Here is a 16519-nt window from a genome sequence, read left to right on the forward strand (position 1 = left end):
GGGGGGGGGTGGACTGAGGTGGGCAGAGGGGGGTGGGGTGGGCTGGACTGGGCGGACAGAGGGAGGTGGGGTAAATTGTTCTAGGGGCAGGGGACGTAAGGTGGGTTGGACTGGGAGGCAGAAGGAAGTGGGGTGAGTTGGACAGGGGACAGAGGGAGGTGGGGCGAGTTGGACTGGGGTCAGAGGCAGGCGGAGTAGGTTGGTAGGGAGATAGAGGGGTGATGGATGCTGGGGGTCCAGTGGTAGGTTCCAGTGACTCTTAGCTTCACTCAGCTCTGGGTGGGAGAGTCTCAGAAACATTGAGGAAAGCCTCTTCTTTTCCTTCCTGGCATCCTTGAAAAGCAGATCTAGTGAGAAATCCAAATTCCCTGGGAAGAACAGGAGAAGGAAAAGTGGCCTTATAGGGGAAGTGGGGCAGGGTGGCGAGGGGGGCAAAAAGACCCTTTGGGCAGAGGACTTGAGCCTTGGCCTGAGCTAATGATACCTCCTCCCTTCGTCTGATGGGTGGGAGAGGAGGGCGCCCATTCTGAGGTTCAAGAAACTGAGGGGTTAAGATAGGAGCGAGAGTGTCCCTTGGTCTCTTTCTTCTAGTAAAACAGTAATGTATGTTTCATATAAAATTCAAACAGGACAATAATAGGCAATGTAGAAGTGCTGGTTCCCTGCAGCCTCACCCTCCAGAGATAACCACTGTTATCACTGAGGTATGTGGAATGTGACCAGTGGGGCCCAGGAAAGGATGTCTGCCCCAGCAAAGGATGTCTGTTTCAAGGTCCTAAGTTAGGGCTGCTTTGGGGCTGCAGTCCGTGAACTTCTCTTTTGCCCTATCTCCCAGGATCTTCCTGTGCTCAATGGGGCCGGTTCAGGTTTAGAGAAAGTGAGTAGGGCTTGGCCTTTAAAGAGTTAAAGGGCAGGCCCAAGGTGGACGTTTGGTTGAGAAAGTAGGTGTGAGGATGGTGATGCCGACTCATAGGTCTTTCTTTTTCTTTTTTTTTTTTTTTTTGAGTTGGAGTCTCACTCGGTCGCCCAGACTAGAGTGCAGCGACTGCTCCCGGCCACCACAGCCTTGACCTGCTGGGCTCGGGCGATCCTTCCGCCTCAGCCTTCCGAGTAGCCGGAACTACAGGCGCACGCTGCCACACCCGGCTAATTTTTTGATTTATTGTAGAGATGAGGTCTCGCCTGCCCAGGCGAGTCTCGAACCTGCGGGCTCAGGCACTCCCACTCACCTCAGCCTCCCAAAGGCGCGGGATGACAGGCTGAGCCACTGAGTCCGACTTAGGTCTTTCCTTCCTTCTTTTTTCTCCTTCATTCCTTCCTGCTTTCTTGCTATCTTTCTGCTTTCTTTCAGTCAGGGTCTCACTCTGTCACCCAAGCTGGGGTTTAGTAGCACCATCACAGCTCACCACAGCTCCTCGACCTCCTAGGCTCAGGCAATCCTGCCTCAGCCTCCCAAGTAGCTAGGACTACAGGCACATACCACCATGCCTAGCTAATTTTTATTTTATTTTTTTGTAAGAGCAAGGTTTCACTATGTTGCCTAGATTGGTCTTGAACTCTTGGGCTCAATCATTCCTCCTGCCCTAGCCTCCCAAAGTGCTGGGATTACAGGTGTGAGCCACCATTCCTGGCCTGTAGCCTTCTGGATTGTCTTCTTTCATGTATGCATTTAAGATCCTTCCATGTCGGTTCATGGCTTGATAGCTCACTTTTTATCATTCCATAATATTCCATTGTTTGAATGTATCCAGTATCCAGTCACCTACTGAAGGACATCCTGGGAGCTTCCTAATTTTGACAATTGTGAATAGAACTGCTGTAAACACTTGTGTGCAGGTTTTTCTGTGGACGTTACTTTCACCTCAGGGCAAATTCCAAAAGGCGCAATTGCTCCTTGTATTGTAAGAGCTTGTCTGTTTTTCTAAGAAACTGCCAATCCATGCACGAGTAGAGTGGGCCCCACCCACCCTGTGCAGTGGTCCTGAGTGTTATTTTCTTTGTGTGTCTTTGGGAAGTGCGCAGTGGGAAGAACTTGGGCTTTGGAGTGATGAAAACCTGACTCTGTCTCCCTTCTCTTTTACCAACTGCTTGTTTTGGGATGAGTTATGTTACCACCGAGGCTCCACTTCCTGATCTGTACCATGGGGGTGGTGCCTCTTGCCTGTCCTGCTTCTTATGAGGTGTAGATGGGAGTGAAGTAAGAACCTTCGCCCTAGCCCTGGTTGTAACACACAGCAGATATGCATGCTGTTCCTCCTTCCTGGGTCTCTTCCTGAAGGTCTCTTTCAGCTGTTCTTGTCTGCTCCTTCATCTTGCAGAGATGTTTTTGGCAGGGCTAGGGGCAAGTCAGTGCCTGAGTACTGTGTGTGTGTGTGTCTGTCTGTGCATGCACTAGCATTCCTGTGTTCCTGGCCGTGGGCCTCTGGGTGAGCTGCTCTTTTCTGGGCTCACTGGTGACTCGGAGGAGACTGTTAGACGGGGCTGGTCAGAGGAAATGATGTAAACGGGAAAATGTGGGTTGGCCTGTCTGTACCAGGGGCCTGAAAATGTGGGGCGGGGGAGCCCGGCCTTGCCTCTCTGGCCTCAGAGCTTAGGATATAGGGGGGATGGGACAGAGAGGAGGTCTCTGCACTCTAGGGGAAGGTGCTGGGGTGCGAGGGGGTATGATGTGGTTACTGCTGCCCTGCCTGGTGACATTCAAGGAGCTTCTCCCACTCAGGATGTGGTTTTCTCCATCACGGGAATATTTTGGATAGTTTCTCAGCTACGTCTGAGGCCTGGAAGCCTGGCCCGTGTGTCAGAGCAGGGGCCTGTGGGTAGAGACTGTCAGTGACTCCCAAAGCAAGGAGCAGCTCTGGGAGGTGCCTGGCACTGGGGGGCCGGGGGGGGGGGGGGGGGGGGGGGGAGCCAGGCTCCCGGGGCCTGTGACGGAGCTCTGCTCGCTCCCCTCTTCTCGCAGGTGGTACAAGCTGCACTCCAAGGCAGGCAAGAAGGAGAAGGAACGCGGAGAAATCCAAGTCACCATCCAGTTCACACGCAATAACTTGAGCGCCAGCATGTTTGACCTGTCCATGAAGGATAAACCACGATCCCCCTTCAGCAAGATCAAGGACAAGATGAAGGGCAAGAAAAAGTATGACCTGGAATCTGCCTCCGCCATCCTCCCAAGCAGCGCCCTAGAGGACCCCGAGCTAGGCAGTCTGAGCAAGATGGGCAAAGCCAAAGGCTTCTTCCTTCGCAACAAGCTGCGCAAGTCATCCCTGACCCAGTCCAACACCTCGCTGGGCTCAGACAGCACCCTGTCCTCAGCCAGTGGGAGCCTGGCCTACCAGGGGCCTGGCGCCGAGCTCCTCACCCGCTCGCCGAGCCGCAGCAGCTGGCTGTCCACCGAAGGGGGTGAGTGAGCGAGGGGCCGCTGCCCTGGGGAGGGTGGAGGAGGGGAAGGCTGGCCCTCCCTCCAGTAGGGAGAAAGCCTGGGCCAGGAAACAGGGCTTCTCTTCCTTTGTGCTGACTCCATGTGTGCTTCCTCCTCAGGCAGGGATTCAGCACAGTCCCCCAAGCTGCTCACCCACAAGAGGACCTACAGCGACGAGGCCAGCCAGATGCGAGGGGCTCCTCCTCGGGCCCTGCTCGACTTGCAGGGTCACCTCGATGCTGCCTCCCGCTCGTCCCTCTGTGTCAACGGGAGCCACATTTACAATGAGGAGCCTCAGGCTCCTGTGCGGCACCGTAGCTCCATCTCGGGCTCATTCCCTCCCTCCAGCTCCCTGCACAGTGTCTCCTCCCGGCCCTCTGAGGAGGGGCCTCGGTCTGCAGATGACTCCTGGGGCAGAGGCAGCCGCAGCAACAGCAGCTCAGAGGCGGTGCTTGGACAGGAAGAGCTGAGTGCTCAGGCCAAAGTGCTGGCCACTGGGGCCGGCCGCTCTGGAGACGAGGAGGGGGCCCGGCTTCCAGAGGGCAAGCCCGTCCAGGTTGCCACACCCATTGTGGCCTCCTCTGAGGCTGCAGCAGAGAAGGAGGGAGCCCGGAAGGAGGAGCGAAAGCCCCGGATGGGCCTCTTCCACCATCACCACCAGGGGTTGAGTCGGAGCGAGCTGGGGCGCCGAGGCTCTCTGGGGGAGAAAGGGGGCCCCACGCTTGGAGCCTCTCCTCACCACTCCTCCAGTGGGGAGGAAAAGGCCAAGAGCAGCTGGTTTGGCTTGAGAGAAGCCAAGGAACCAACTCAGAAACCCAGGTACGTCCTTGGCAAGACCAGCTTTGCCCCTTGGGAAAGACGCTGGGGTGTTTGCAGCCTTGACCCTGGGGCAGGGAGGACAGAGCCCTCAGGCAGGCTGCTGGGGCTCTGGCTTTGCATGGTTAAGTGGGAGTACCCTGTCTCCCTGAGCTAAGGCTCGTTCTGTGTGCATGGACACAGGTGAGTTGCAAGGGCACAGTGCTCCATGGGTCCTTGCTGCATGAGTTGGCATGCCTGCCCCTGATAGAAGCTGGTCATAGGAGAAAGGCCATTTGTGCGAATTCTTTGCCTCCTGACCTCCACCCCTTGCCCTCTGTCCTCAAGGTAAGGACGGCTTGGCAGGTAGAGAGATGGGGACTGTACCCTCAGGTTTCTCCCATCCTCTCTGAAGCTGGAGGACTTCCCCCAGCCAGCCTTGTAATCTCTTTCCTTTGAGAGCTGGGAGTCAAATAATTGACACCCAATTGATACCCCCACCCCTCCCGCATACACTCACCCCCAGTTGCTTCCCAGCCTGGCAGAAAGAAGACTGGGCGGCTTCTCTGGAATCTGTAACCCATTCTCTGTCCTTGGAGACCTTGGGGACTCAAGCACTCTCTGGGGTCTCTTGGTCTTAGGGTGGGGTGGTAGCTTGGCACTCTCAGAAGTGCTGATGGTGGCTGCTCTGTTTGAAAAGTGTTGAGTCTCCCAGCTCAGGCCTTGGGCAGGGTCTCTGACTCCCACCGTGGCTCCTTTGTGTCCTCCTAACTCTGAGCCAGGGGAGGTTGCTGTGTCATGTGGCAGGTCCAGGGAGGGACTCCAGGAACAGGTCACAGAGGCAACCAAGGGCCTGGGGCCAAGGCCCTGATAGGAAGCAACTGTGATGGTTCCAGCCAGTGTAGTAAGGGATGTTGTTTTTGTGCTCTCAGCAAGCCTGTCCACCCTCCTCCGTGGATGTGTGGACAGGAGGGGCAGGAGTGGGCACAGAGGTGAAGGGTCAGAGATAGAGCAGAAGGAAGACCCTAAACTTGTTCTCTGGCAGAGGGGAGAGGACTCCTGTAGTCTTGGTTCTTCCCTTTCCCTGTGGCATTCTGAGTCTGCTGAGGGGAGTGGGGAGGGAAATGCAGGCCTTTCTGGGTCCTTTCTGGGCAGTCCTCCTTAAAGCCTCATAGATGAGGGATTGGGAATACCACCCTCTGCCTCCCCTGCTTGGTACAGCAGCTCCTGTCCCTACTGCCCATCCCCTACTCACCAGAGCTTAGGGCAAGATTGAGAAGAAGGAGACTGGCCTCTCCCAGATGCCCAGGCTGAGCCTGGTGACCCTGTGACAGCCAGAGGTATTTGGAGGTGGTAGGATAGAGGAAGGTGGCAGGAGACCTGGATGGGGCACTTGCTGAGAGGAGCTTGGGGCCTGGGTCAGAAGGGTCACAGGCCATGGACTCAGTATGGTTGTCTGCAGGATGTCTCTGGGACTTTTCCAAGGCAGAGCAGATGCTGGGGACATGTCTGTGGGGCCATCTGTAGACTGAGTGGCCAGGCTTTGGGCTTGGAGTCCTCCAGGCTTTGGGCTTGGAGTCCTGCAAGGACTGTGAGTGCTGCGGGGCATCACTGTCCTTGGGTTCTTGCAGTCTCTTTTCCTTCTCCTGCTTGTCTGTGTCTCCTAATGGCCTCTCAGAGTTCAGAGAATTTGTCACTGATGGCTGTGAGAAGCTGGGGTTTTTGTCCTGCTCACACTTGAATTTTGAGCCATGTCCTTGACAGGCTGGAGGACATCTGGCATCCCTGCCTCCCTGGGGCCCATTTGCAGGTGGCGGCTGTAGAGCCAGGCTCTGTGGCCACGCATCTGGGTAGGGAGGGAGAGCCTTTTCTTTGGGCAAGGTGACTTGACCGGAGAGATGTGACACCTGTTCCAATGTGCCTTGAGGGAAGGGGGAAGCTGGCCTGGAAGAAAGGACTGTTGGTGCTTGCCCAGAGGGCCTGCTTACATCAGGGGGCTGTAGGTTAGATCCAGAAGTGGAGTGACTGGATGTAGCTGCAGGATATCCAGCTGCAGCCTGGGGAGCCTGTCCACAGATTCAGAGATTTGGGGGGCCTCTGCCCTGGAGCCACCATCGCAGATTGCTGGATGTTCCTCACAAGCAAGGACAGCGGCGCCCTCTAGTGCTCTTGTGTGGCAGTGATGCCCCATAGAGAGGCCTGAAGCAGAGCAGGAGTGCAGTGTCCAGAACAAGGCTGCTACTGTTGGACAGTCATTGCCTGGGTGGACGAAATGAGGGCAAGAAGGGTTGAGAAGAGGGTCCTCCCGATCCTCTGACACGGCCCTCATCTGCTGGGTCCCAGGGAGGTGACACTAGGCCCCTAGTGTGATGTGTTGGAGTGGGAGTTGGACTAGGTCTTGGCTGGGCCACGGGACTCAGCCCTGCTCCCCAGCCCTGCTGTGAGCCCCTCTGAGCTGCAGCACTGGCTGCTTCACATGTGTCTGAGAGCAGGCAAGACCATGTGTGTCAAACCTGCCAGTCCCAAAGCAGATTGTCCTTGTGTCGATCCCAGGTCATCCTTGTGCTCCCCTACCCCTCCCTCTCACACTAACCAAATGACTTTGTGCTCAGAAGGGGATCAAACACTAAATGCAAAAACCTTTTAAGTTGGTTTTAAGTGTGGCACAGTACAGAGGTGAGTGCATTGTGATGGTAGCCTTCAGCAATCTCTGCAACTCCCTAGCCCCTCACCAGGTTTGGTGGATGACAAGGGCCCAGTGGACCCCCTGGAATGTACTGGGTGGCTGAAAGAGCGCAGAGTCTCAGGCTGCATTCCTGGTGGGGTAAATGAAAAACTGTAATGTCTGCCCAGTGACTTGGAGTTAGTGTAGCCTTACTTCCTGCTTGTGCTTGCCTTCCTAGCATCGTCACTATATCAACAGTGTTCTGGTTTGGAAGATAAACGGTATGGTCTCCCTACTTACCGCTTACAGGGTCCCTCTCTGCCACTTCATTGTGCCAAGATGGTGGGAAAGGATGAGTCTGTCTCCTGGACATGTTGCTTGTACATTGGGCACATCCGTTAGGAGGGATGGCTGGAGGGCATGTTGCTGGGGGTGGGCATGCCTCCAAGGCTGGCTTTGGCCTCTTTAGGGACTGCTTGGAAGAGCCTGTGTACATCCACTTGCCACCTCTGGGACCACCATGTGGAAATTATAAGGACACAGAGCTCCTCTCAGCCTAAGGAAGAGCTGTCCACCAGGGACACCAGGCCTCTGGCTACAGAGGTAGCCCTGTGGTGTAGTGTTTAAGAAAAGGAGGCTATTGGAGGGGACAGGTGATTCCTGCATTGAGTGGCAGGTTCAACCAGTTGTTCCAAGCTTCCTGCAGGCCTGAAAGCTTTTTTCCCTTAGGTTGAAGGGACAGAGACATTTGAACTTCTGATTTCTTTCCCAGCATTTGGTCTCAAAAGAGAAGACAAACCAGCATATGTTGCCATCCCTGCTGCTTAGGGGTGGGGAGTCTCTGCCAGCCTGGCACCATGGGCTCTAGGACACAGAGGTGTTTATTTGTTCTCAAAGTACAAACTGCAAAGATAACCACACACGAGAATGTGTCCCTGACCTGGGCCAGATGGAGTGGTAAGGAGAAGATGTTCTGAAGTGAAAAACCTTCAGAATGTGTACTTGGTGTGGAGAAAGGGAAGAAAGGCATGAATGAGGGGAGTGTTGCCTGATAGGAGGATGAAGAGGGCGCTCTCAGAGGTGCCACCAGCTCTGGGAAGCCTGCCCAGCCCGGTGCCTAGCTCCCCTTCCTCCAGGGAAAGCCCTTTGCTGACTCCATACCAACAGGTTCACATGCACCTCAGGGGAGCCAGTGGGGAGAGGGAGGTTGCCAAGCCTAGCCCTGGGCTCCTAGTCTACCCCCTTGCTGCTCTTGTTCCTGTAGTTCTCACTGCCAGCCAGGTTGCTGTGGGACGGCAAGGGTGACTGCGGGGCCAGATAGGACTGAGAGGGTGTGGAGTGAAGCTTGGTGGAGCTAAGTAAGCTTCATGTGTATGGGATGCTTTCCCTCAGATCACTGTGATCTCTGGCCATAACAGGGCCTGGGGAGGGAGTTATCTTGGGAGTGCCCCAACCCTGTTCCTGGAGACCTGAGACCTTCTGACATGGATGCTCTGATGGTGTGTGGGCTGAGGGCAGGGCATTGGCCTACATGGTGGTGGTGTGCTGCTCCCCATGGTCTTGGCCCGGGGCCTGTCTGGAATGAAGGGAGGTGGGAGTCTGGGCTCAGAATTCTCCTCCTCTTTCAGTATCTTTGTGATGTCCATAGAAGCAGAGTGGTGCTGGGAAGCCTGGTGGGGTGGGAGCGGATGGGAATGTTTACTCTCTCCTCTCCATCTCTAGGTGGAGGGATTAAGACTGAGAATTCGCCCTTGGATGGGGAGTTCTTATGTGGGAAAGATAGGGTCAGGAGAACCTCTGGAAACTGATTCTTGTGAGAAATTCATGGGTTTAGGACCTGGCTGTGCCCTGCTTATGAGGCTAGCCTCCCTCCTCCCCCACCATCTTTGGGAGCCCTCTGTGCCTTGGATGAGTTGGACTCCTTCCTGTTATCTGCCCTTGGTGTTTGCCCAGGAGCGAACCCGACCTTGGCCCAGCTCTATGTGGGCTTGCCCTTTTTGGGCCCTTGGTTCCCTGGAGAATCCTGGCAAGTTCCAGAGTTTGGCCTCTTCACACAGGGACTTCTGTCCCAAGCCATATTCCTCATGGGCTGGCTGGAGAAGCTTGGCTTCTGCCCCTTCAGGGCTCACTGCCTACATTTCCTGTAGAAGGAGCTGGTTGGGTGGAAAAACTAGAAATGTAGGAGTTTCACCTGGATGTTTCCACCTGGCAGGAAGGGGTCAAGGAATGAGGGTCTCGGGAGCCTAGAGTTAGGGGTGGGGGACTGGCTGTGAGGGGGAAGACTGCTCAGATAGCAGAGGGCGAGGCCACCAGGATCTGACTCTGACAGGTGGGCCCAGCTGTCTGGCAGCTGCAAACCATGGTTTCCATTTTCTCCTGTGCTGCTTTTTGCCTTCTGTCTGTGTCCTAGAGAAAAGAAAAGCTCTAGTTTAGAGCGCAGCCCTGCCTAACTCTCTGAAGTTGGCTGCGCTCTGTAGATAACTGTCAGTGCAGGGGGTCCTTCCCAAAAGGACCCTGCTGGAGACACTTGAAGGCCAGCAAGTATTCTCTGGCATCTTTGGGAATGGGTTGGATTTCCTGAGAGGACCCACCCTGCCCCTGCCCCTAGGGGGACCCAGGGAGGCCCCTGGTGATATCTAGAGAAGCTGCTGCTGACCCATTTCCAGCCTTTGTTCCCAAGGCTGGCCCCTAAGGGAGGTGAGGTAAGGGGGCACCGTCTGTGAGTGCTGGTGGTAGATGTCCTCAGCAGGTGTCCCCTTGTCCTCCTTGGTCAGTTAGGTTGCCTCTCAAAGAAACAAGACACCTTGTCATGCTGATGACAGCCCATCATTACCTGCTACTTCTGCAAGGGATCAGGAGGGCCCAGTTTGTTTCAGGAGTCAGAATTCCAGGTGCCCTTCTAGGTCCCATCAGTGCTAGCTTTTTTGCGTCCAGCCAGATACCTAGACCTGGCCTTTCTTTGGTCTTTCTTTCCCCTCCACACCAGCTGGTGTTTGCATTGCCCTCTCTTAGTCCTAAAAGGGATGTGAGGCATTTTGGGATTAGTTTTTCACACGTAAGTTTGTTGTTGAGTCGAATCTTCAGCATGGGGTGGTGGAAGGAACACTTGGTTTAGATTTGGATCCTGCCTGTAAAATGGGACTGTTGCTCTCTGGGGTTGGTATAAAGATGAAAATAGTTCTGCCCAGCGTGGCTAAACCCAGCTCGTGTGTGTGTGTGTGTGTGTGTGTGTGTGTGTGTGTGTGTGTGTGTGTGTTGCGGCCCCTCATCCTGAGTGGGGGCGGGGTGTAGTGTCAGCAGGGCCTTTCCTGTCTTGGCATTAACCAGGAGGCTCACGGTTTTGTCTCCCTCCACAGCCTGGACGTGTCTCCTCAGGTAGAATCTGACCCAGCCGCTCTTCCTCACCACCTCCCCTGCTCCCCCTGGGCTCCAGCCCCCCCCACTCCTGCTCCCACCGCTGCTCCCATGCTAAGCACTAACCTTTTTGCAGCCGCCTCCCCTGCTGCTGCCACTGCTGCCGCCACCACCGCCGCCCCCGAAGCCACCCCATCTGGACTCTTGGGTCTCACCAACCCGTTCCTCACCTCCTTGCAGAGCAACCCCTTCTTCGAGGAGCTCGTAGCCGACATAGCACTAAACTCTCCTTCACCTGCTCCCTCTCTCCCCAGTGCCTCGAGGGCCAGCCCCACCCCCCTGGCCTCCCCTGGGAAAGCCCTGCCTGAGTGGGACAACACCTTCAACATCTTTGCTGCCAGCAGGCTGCGTCTAGAGGCCAGGAGCGAGATCCTGGCCCCTGCAGGAGTGGGGCTGGAGGCGGCAGGTCTGCAAGACCCAGGCCCTGGGGCCATGGCAGTGAAGTCAGCTGAGCCCCAGGGAGATCCTCGGGGAGGAGGAGGAGGAGGAGGAGGAGGAGGAGGAAGAGGTGGGAGCAGCATGTGGCCGGAGCCCAGGGTTCCTCTGGATTTTGGACTGGACCACCAGAGCACGAGCACAGCTGACTCAGGGCCCCTTGGGTCGGTAGGGGCCAGCCTGCCCTCCATGTCAGCCCAGCTGTACCCAAGAGCCTCGGCGTCAGAACCAGAGAGGGAGCCATCAGCCCCAGAAGGGGAAGCGGGGCAGAGTCCAGCAGACAGCGGGGCATCTCTGTTTAGCTCCCCCGAAGTGCTCAGTGTGTGGGAGAGGCTGCCTGGCCCAGACAGTGCCGCTGAGGGCCAGGACGAGGAGGCCTCCCGAGGTGAAAACCAGCTTTTCCATGAGCTCAGTACAACCAACGACTCCTGGCCTTGGGATGTGGTCACCATTTCTCCTGCAGCTGAGATGGCCTCACCAGTTCTACAGGGAGAGTCTGATGGGCTGCCTCCTCCCCAGGCACAGCCAGAATCACCGGAAACTGTGAGCCCTAAGGGGAGCGAGGGTCTTCCCCCACCGGAGCTGGAGCCAGAGCCTAAACCCGAGTGGGGGTCTGACAAGGGGCTGCAGCCCAGCACACCACCTCCCAAGCCACCACGCCTCTTCACACCCTCCAGATCCCAGGTGGAGGAGGAGGAGAAGGAAGAGAAGGCTGTAGGGGGGCTAAGTAACAAGGGGGCAGGGGCAGGAGCAGGAGGAGACGATGCCTCCCCCAGTGCACTGGTTGCTGATCCCCAGGAGGCCGAGGAGGAGGGAGAGAAGGCCGAGTCGGAGGAGTCTGACAGCCGTTCTTCTGTAACCCTGCTGGGCGAGCCAGGCCTGGAAGACCTAGCTGAGGATGCCAGCCCCCCTGCATCTGGGCCCAGCCTATCTGGGTCCGCCAGCTGGCCTGAGGATCCTGCCCCCCCACCCTGTTACTCAAAAAGCTTGGTTCCTCAGAGTCAGCCGGTCAGGGGCACTCCTGAGAGAGGAGAAGGCCCTGAGGCTCCTGAGGCCCAGAGCCAGGGACCAGTCGCAGAGGGGCTTGGGTCTCTGTCAGTCACCTCCCAACAGGCTGATGTGTGGGCCTCCAGGGAGGGTGTCTTGAACCCCTTGTCTCAGGGGAGCCGAGATCCCCCTAGCCTCCCGTCCACATCCCCACCAGGGTCCAGGGAATCGTCTGTCCACTCTGGTCCAGAGGAGCTGCCCACTCCCCCAGAGCCTCCCTTTCCACCGCCCTCTCTCCCGCCCTGGGCCAGCCACCACCAAGGGGGGCCCAGCCCTCCGTGCTCTCCCCTGCCTAGAGCCTGGCCCCTGACCTCTTCCTCCCCACCTTCTGGGGAGCCAGCCTCACCCCCTGGCCCATTTGAGCCCTCCCCGCCTGGGGGCTCCCCTGCCCTCCTCAGGGAGGACCACGCTGCAGCCACCCCAACCTCCCCGCTTGTGCTTCTGCCCTTGGAGACACGACCAGCTGAGGAGCCACAGCCCAGCGCCAGGTGAGCGTCCACCCCCAGAACACTTTCCAGGAGGAATGGGGTGGAGGGGGCAGAGCTGCCCGGGCAGCCGAGGTGTTTACATTCCAACCTCATCCCTTCCAAGGGTGGGTGAGGGTCTCCCTCACCCCAAGAACAGGGTGGTGCAGGCTTGAAGACCTGAGCTTTCTATGGTCCCAGCCTTGATGCTGCCTTTTTGGGACCTTGCACGGTCAGAGCACCCCCACAAGCCAGGGATTCGGGGCACAACACTGATGAGGTGAGAGCATAAGGAATGAGGTAGGGAGAGCCTATGTGGCCAGCAGGGGAAGGGGTAGAGAACCGTGCTGTGGGCCTTTCCAGAGCTTGTGCACTTGGCCGCTGGGGCTGAGGGCAGTGGGGCTAGTCAGGCAGGGGCCAGTTTGGGGTAGGCCCTGGGAGAGCAGGCTGGCAGCGGAGCCTTGGGCAGTTTCCTGTCCAGATGGGGTGAGGAAGCAGGCTGGGGAAGGCAGCAGGCGAGAGGAGGGAACCAGGACTTGGGTCAGAGAGAATGCTGGAGACACCTTCAGAGGGAAGAAAAAGGTAGAACTAGACTGCTTTCTGCATCCATGACCCTCAGAAGAAAGGTCTTCGGCCTCAGCAGGTGCATCATGGGTTTGCGTGTGGTGCCTTTCAGGGGGCAGTTCTGATGCATTTAGGACGGCTGAGTGGGCAGCGGATGTCCATGTGATTGTGGTCACTGTGGCGTCAGTCCATTTCGAAGAATCATGAGGGCTGTGCCTTCGCCAGATGGCTGGTGAAGGGTGATGAGTGCAGCAGTGTGGAGACTCAGGACACAGGGAGGTGATGGGGCATGACTCAGCCAGGGCTGCACTCCAGAGAGATAGTCGTGCTCTGGAGGCGAGTGGAGGAGTGGAAGAGCAGGGCAGGGTGCAGGGCTTGGGGAGCAAGACGGCCTGGGGCACGCGCTGGGTCATGCAGTGGGTTCTCCAAATTCGCTGGGCATCTACTGCGTCCAGACCCCGAGCAGAGATGAGACACTGTCCCCACTCCGTTCCCAAGGAATTCTGAACCCAGTGGGGAAGACAGAGTGGACCCGAGAAGGAAGGCCCCAAGAGCCAGTGCTGATATATGAGAAGTGGGTGGGTGGGAGGGAGGCCAGGCTGCCTATAGCTTTCTTCCCCAGGGGTAGTGGTAATGCTGCTCCCCGGAGGTGGGGGAGGGAGATGCGAAGCTGGTGGTTACAGTGTCCTCAGCTGGCCATGCTGCCTTCAGCACAACCTCTAATCACACTAGCCATGTTTACTGTGTGTGTGTGTGTGTGTGTGTGTGTGTGTGTTAGGGTCTCACTCTGTCACTGGAGTGCAGGGGCATGATCATGGCTCATTTCAGCCTCGGCTTCCTGGGCTCAGGTGATCTTTCTACCTCAGCCTCCCAAGTAGCTGGGACCACAGGCATGCACCACACCACCCAGCTAATTCTGACTTTTTTTTGGTGAAGACAAGGTCTTACTGTGTTGCCCAGGCTGGTCTCGAACTCCTGGGCTCATCCAGTCTGCTTGCCTCAGCCTCACAAAGTGTTGGGATTACAGACATGAGCTACCGCACCCAGCCTCACTTTTTGTTAAGTTTTCTTTCTTCTCAGAGTTGGCTTCGTGTCTGTACCGGGCATGTTCCTTACATCATGAAGTGGGTGGACTGAGTAGAGCTGCCCCCATTCCTCAGATGGGGAAATGGAGTCCATGGAGCTGCAGGGTCCAGGGTCCCTCAGAGGGAGGGACAAGCAGGCTGAGAGTCCAGGCCTGTTTGGCCCCTCATTCTGGCCACTTTTGTGTAGTGGTGGTCATCCTCTTCTTCCCCGCCCAGCCCATAGGTGGCATGAGAACTGCTTTTGCAACCCATTCCTGGGGCAGACATCCAGGCAACCAGAAAGGACTGAGATGAGTGCTTTTCCTCTACTGCCGCCTGTGCTGGGCACTCTGCCACTCGTCCAGATTTGTGAGACTGAGTCCACAGCTCTATCCTGAGGGTTTCTTGCTTCAGTGGAATTCAAGGTCTTGAACTAAACCATTTTGCTTCCTCCTCCTGAACAATCTAAATCCTCTGTGAAGTAAGCATAAATTTGTAAAAGATTCCCCTGGGCAGCTTAGTCGATTTGGGGGCCTGATGCAGTTGTTGACGCAGTTTATGTAACTGTCACAGTTACAGGATGCTGGGAGATCCCAGAGGAGGGTCATATAAGCCTGGGGGAATCAGGAAGGCTTCCTGAAGGAGGTGGCCTTGCATAACTTTGAAACATAAGTAGGAATTAGCAAGCTAATGGAAGCTGGGGCAGTGTTCTAGACAGAAGAATGGCTTTTTTTTTTTTTTGAGTTGGAGTCGCCCAGCCTCGACCTGCTGGGCTCCGGCGATCCTTCCGCCTCAGCCTTCCATGTAGCTGGAACTACAGGTGCGTGCTACCACGCCCGGCTAATTTTTTGATTTATTGTAGAGATGAGGTCTCGCCAAGTTGCCCAGGTGGGTCTCGAACCCGCGGGCTCAGGCAATCCACTCACCTCAGCCTCCCAAGGCGTGGGATTACAGGCTGAGCCACCGAGCCCGGCGAAGAATGGCTTTTGATAAGGGCTTGAAGATAAGAAGGAGCGTGTTTCCAGTGGCTGGGGCAGCAGTGAGCCATGAGGAAAGGGCAGAGGCCAGACTGTGTTTTCCTACCTCGATAGGAGCCATTGAGGGTTTTCAGGCATCGGAAAGGCCACGATCGTTGTCCTGCAGTAGAATGGAGACACTGCTGGAGGTGGGCAAGACTAAGGCCCAGGAGCGGGTCTGGTGACTGTGGCTAGAAGGAGGGTTTAGCAGAGCAGAGGGTCTGGCTTAAGAGAAGGCAGGAGGGTGGCAGGCTTGGATGCTAAGGATGAGGCTGAAGGGCATGAGCTGAAGGCCTCTCAGGCTTCCGACTTTCTGACCTGAGCCAGGGACCCAACAGTGCTGCTCATGCTAGGAGCAGCACAGAGGAAAGGGCAGGTGTGTAGGGGAGGGACACACCTGAGGGAGTTGAGCCTGCCTGTTTCCGTGGGTCTGGAGCCCTGGGGTGAGGAGTGGTAGGAGCCAAGGAGGAGGAGAGGGTTGAGGGAAGACCAGCAGTTGAGACCGAGGAGGGGCTGTCTGGGGTTGGAAAACTACGTGGGGTCCCCGAAGAAAGGGAGACAAGCGGCCCATAGGAAAGAGCGGCCGAGGTGACTTCAGCAAGTACACTTATGTGGGGGTGGAGGGTGTTGCGACGTTCTGTTCTAACGGGTTGAGGAGTCAACGGAAGGTGAGAAACTAGACACAAGCTTGGTGTGTGTGCTCTGGGGAGGCTTGGGTGAGCAGGAAGGATGTGGGGGCAGGGATGACAGCTAGAGCAAATACAAGGTCAAGGCAGGGTTTTGCAACCCTGTCTAAATGCAGATGGAGAACAGCCAGTAGGGAGCTGGCTGACCAAGCATCCCAGTTTGCTCAGGTCTCTCCTGGTTTCAGCAATAGAGGTCCCACGACCTGGGAATCCTGACAGTCCTGGAAAAATTGGGAAAAGACTGCGTGCAGGTGTAGAGAAGTTTGTGGGATGGCCTCGATTGTCCCTGTGAAGAGGCTGGGTCATCAGGTCAACGAGGAAGTAGAAGGGAGAAGAAGGAGGTGGTGAGGTGAAGATTGAGGCGGCCACAGAGAGCTGCTGAGACGTGCTGGGTACAGCTGCCCCAAGACCTTGACTGTGCAGGGGCAGCCGCCCCTAAGTGGTGGGCCTTCTGTCCAGCAGACGCAGAGGCTCCACAGAGAAGGCAGCCCTACCCCTGACCTGTGCTGTCTTTCTCTCCCTGTAACCCATTTGCTATCTATCTTTGCAGTCCCCACCCTGTGAAGCCCCTCAGTGCTGTCCCTGTGGAGGGCAGCCCCGACAGGAAGCAGCCCCGCTCCAGTCTGAGCACAGCCCTGAGCAGTGGCCTGGAGAAGCTCAAAACAGTCACATCTGGCAGTGTTCAGCCTGTGGCTCTGGCCCCCCAAGTTGGCCAGACTGTGGACCCCAAGAGGCTGAAGGTGATGCCCGGCAGGGTGCGGAGTTGGGGGGTACTAAAGAGTCTCGGGGCAGGGTGCTGGGGAGGGTGGAGCAGGAGACAGACTAGGTACCCCATGCCAGAGTCCTCAAGCCATTTGAGCCACCTCTGACACTGGAGACAGAGGCAGCCCTGGGCCCCTTTGGTGAAATGGTGAAACTTGGGTGATGGCAGGCGGATGGGCCTGGGGTTTTCTC

The 16519-nt window shown here is 56.8% G+C and overlaps 1 protein-coding gene across 1 annotated transcript in view; it reads left to right on the plus strand.

Annotated features, from left to right (window-relative positions):
• RAB11FIP5 (RAB11 family interacting protein 5) overlaps window positions 1-16519 on the plus strand; it is a 35906-nt gene that overhangs the window by 17829 nt on the left and 1558 nt on the right. Inside the window, exons 3-5 of the mRNA XM_008052280.2 lie at window positions 2960-3396; window positions 3535-4234; window positions 16116-16305. Of these exons, the coding sequence (XP_008050471.1) occupies window positions 2960-3396; window positions 3535-4234; window positions 16116-16305 (1327 nt within the window). The remainder of the gene's footprint in view (window positions 1-2959; window positions 3397-3534; window positions 4235-16115; window positions 16306-16519) is intronic.

Source organism: Carlito syrichta, unplaced genomic scaffold, assembly GCF_000164805.1.
Source record: "Carlito syrichta isolate Samal-C Ts95f unplaced genomic scaffold, Tarsius_syrichta-2.0.1 Scaffold270980, whole genome shotgun sequence".
Lineage (NCBI taxonomy): Eukaryota > Metazoa > Chordata > Mammalia > Primates > Tarsiidae > Carlito > Carlito syrichta.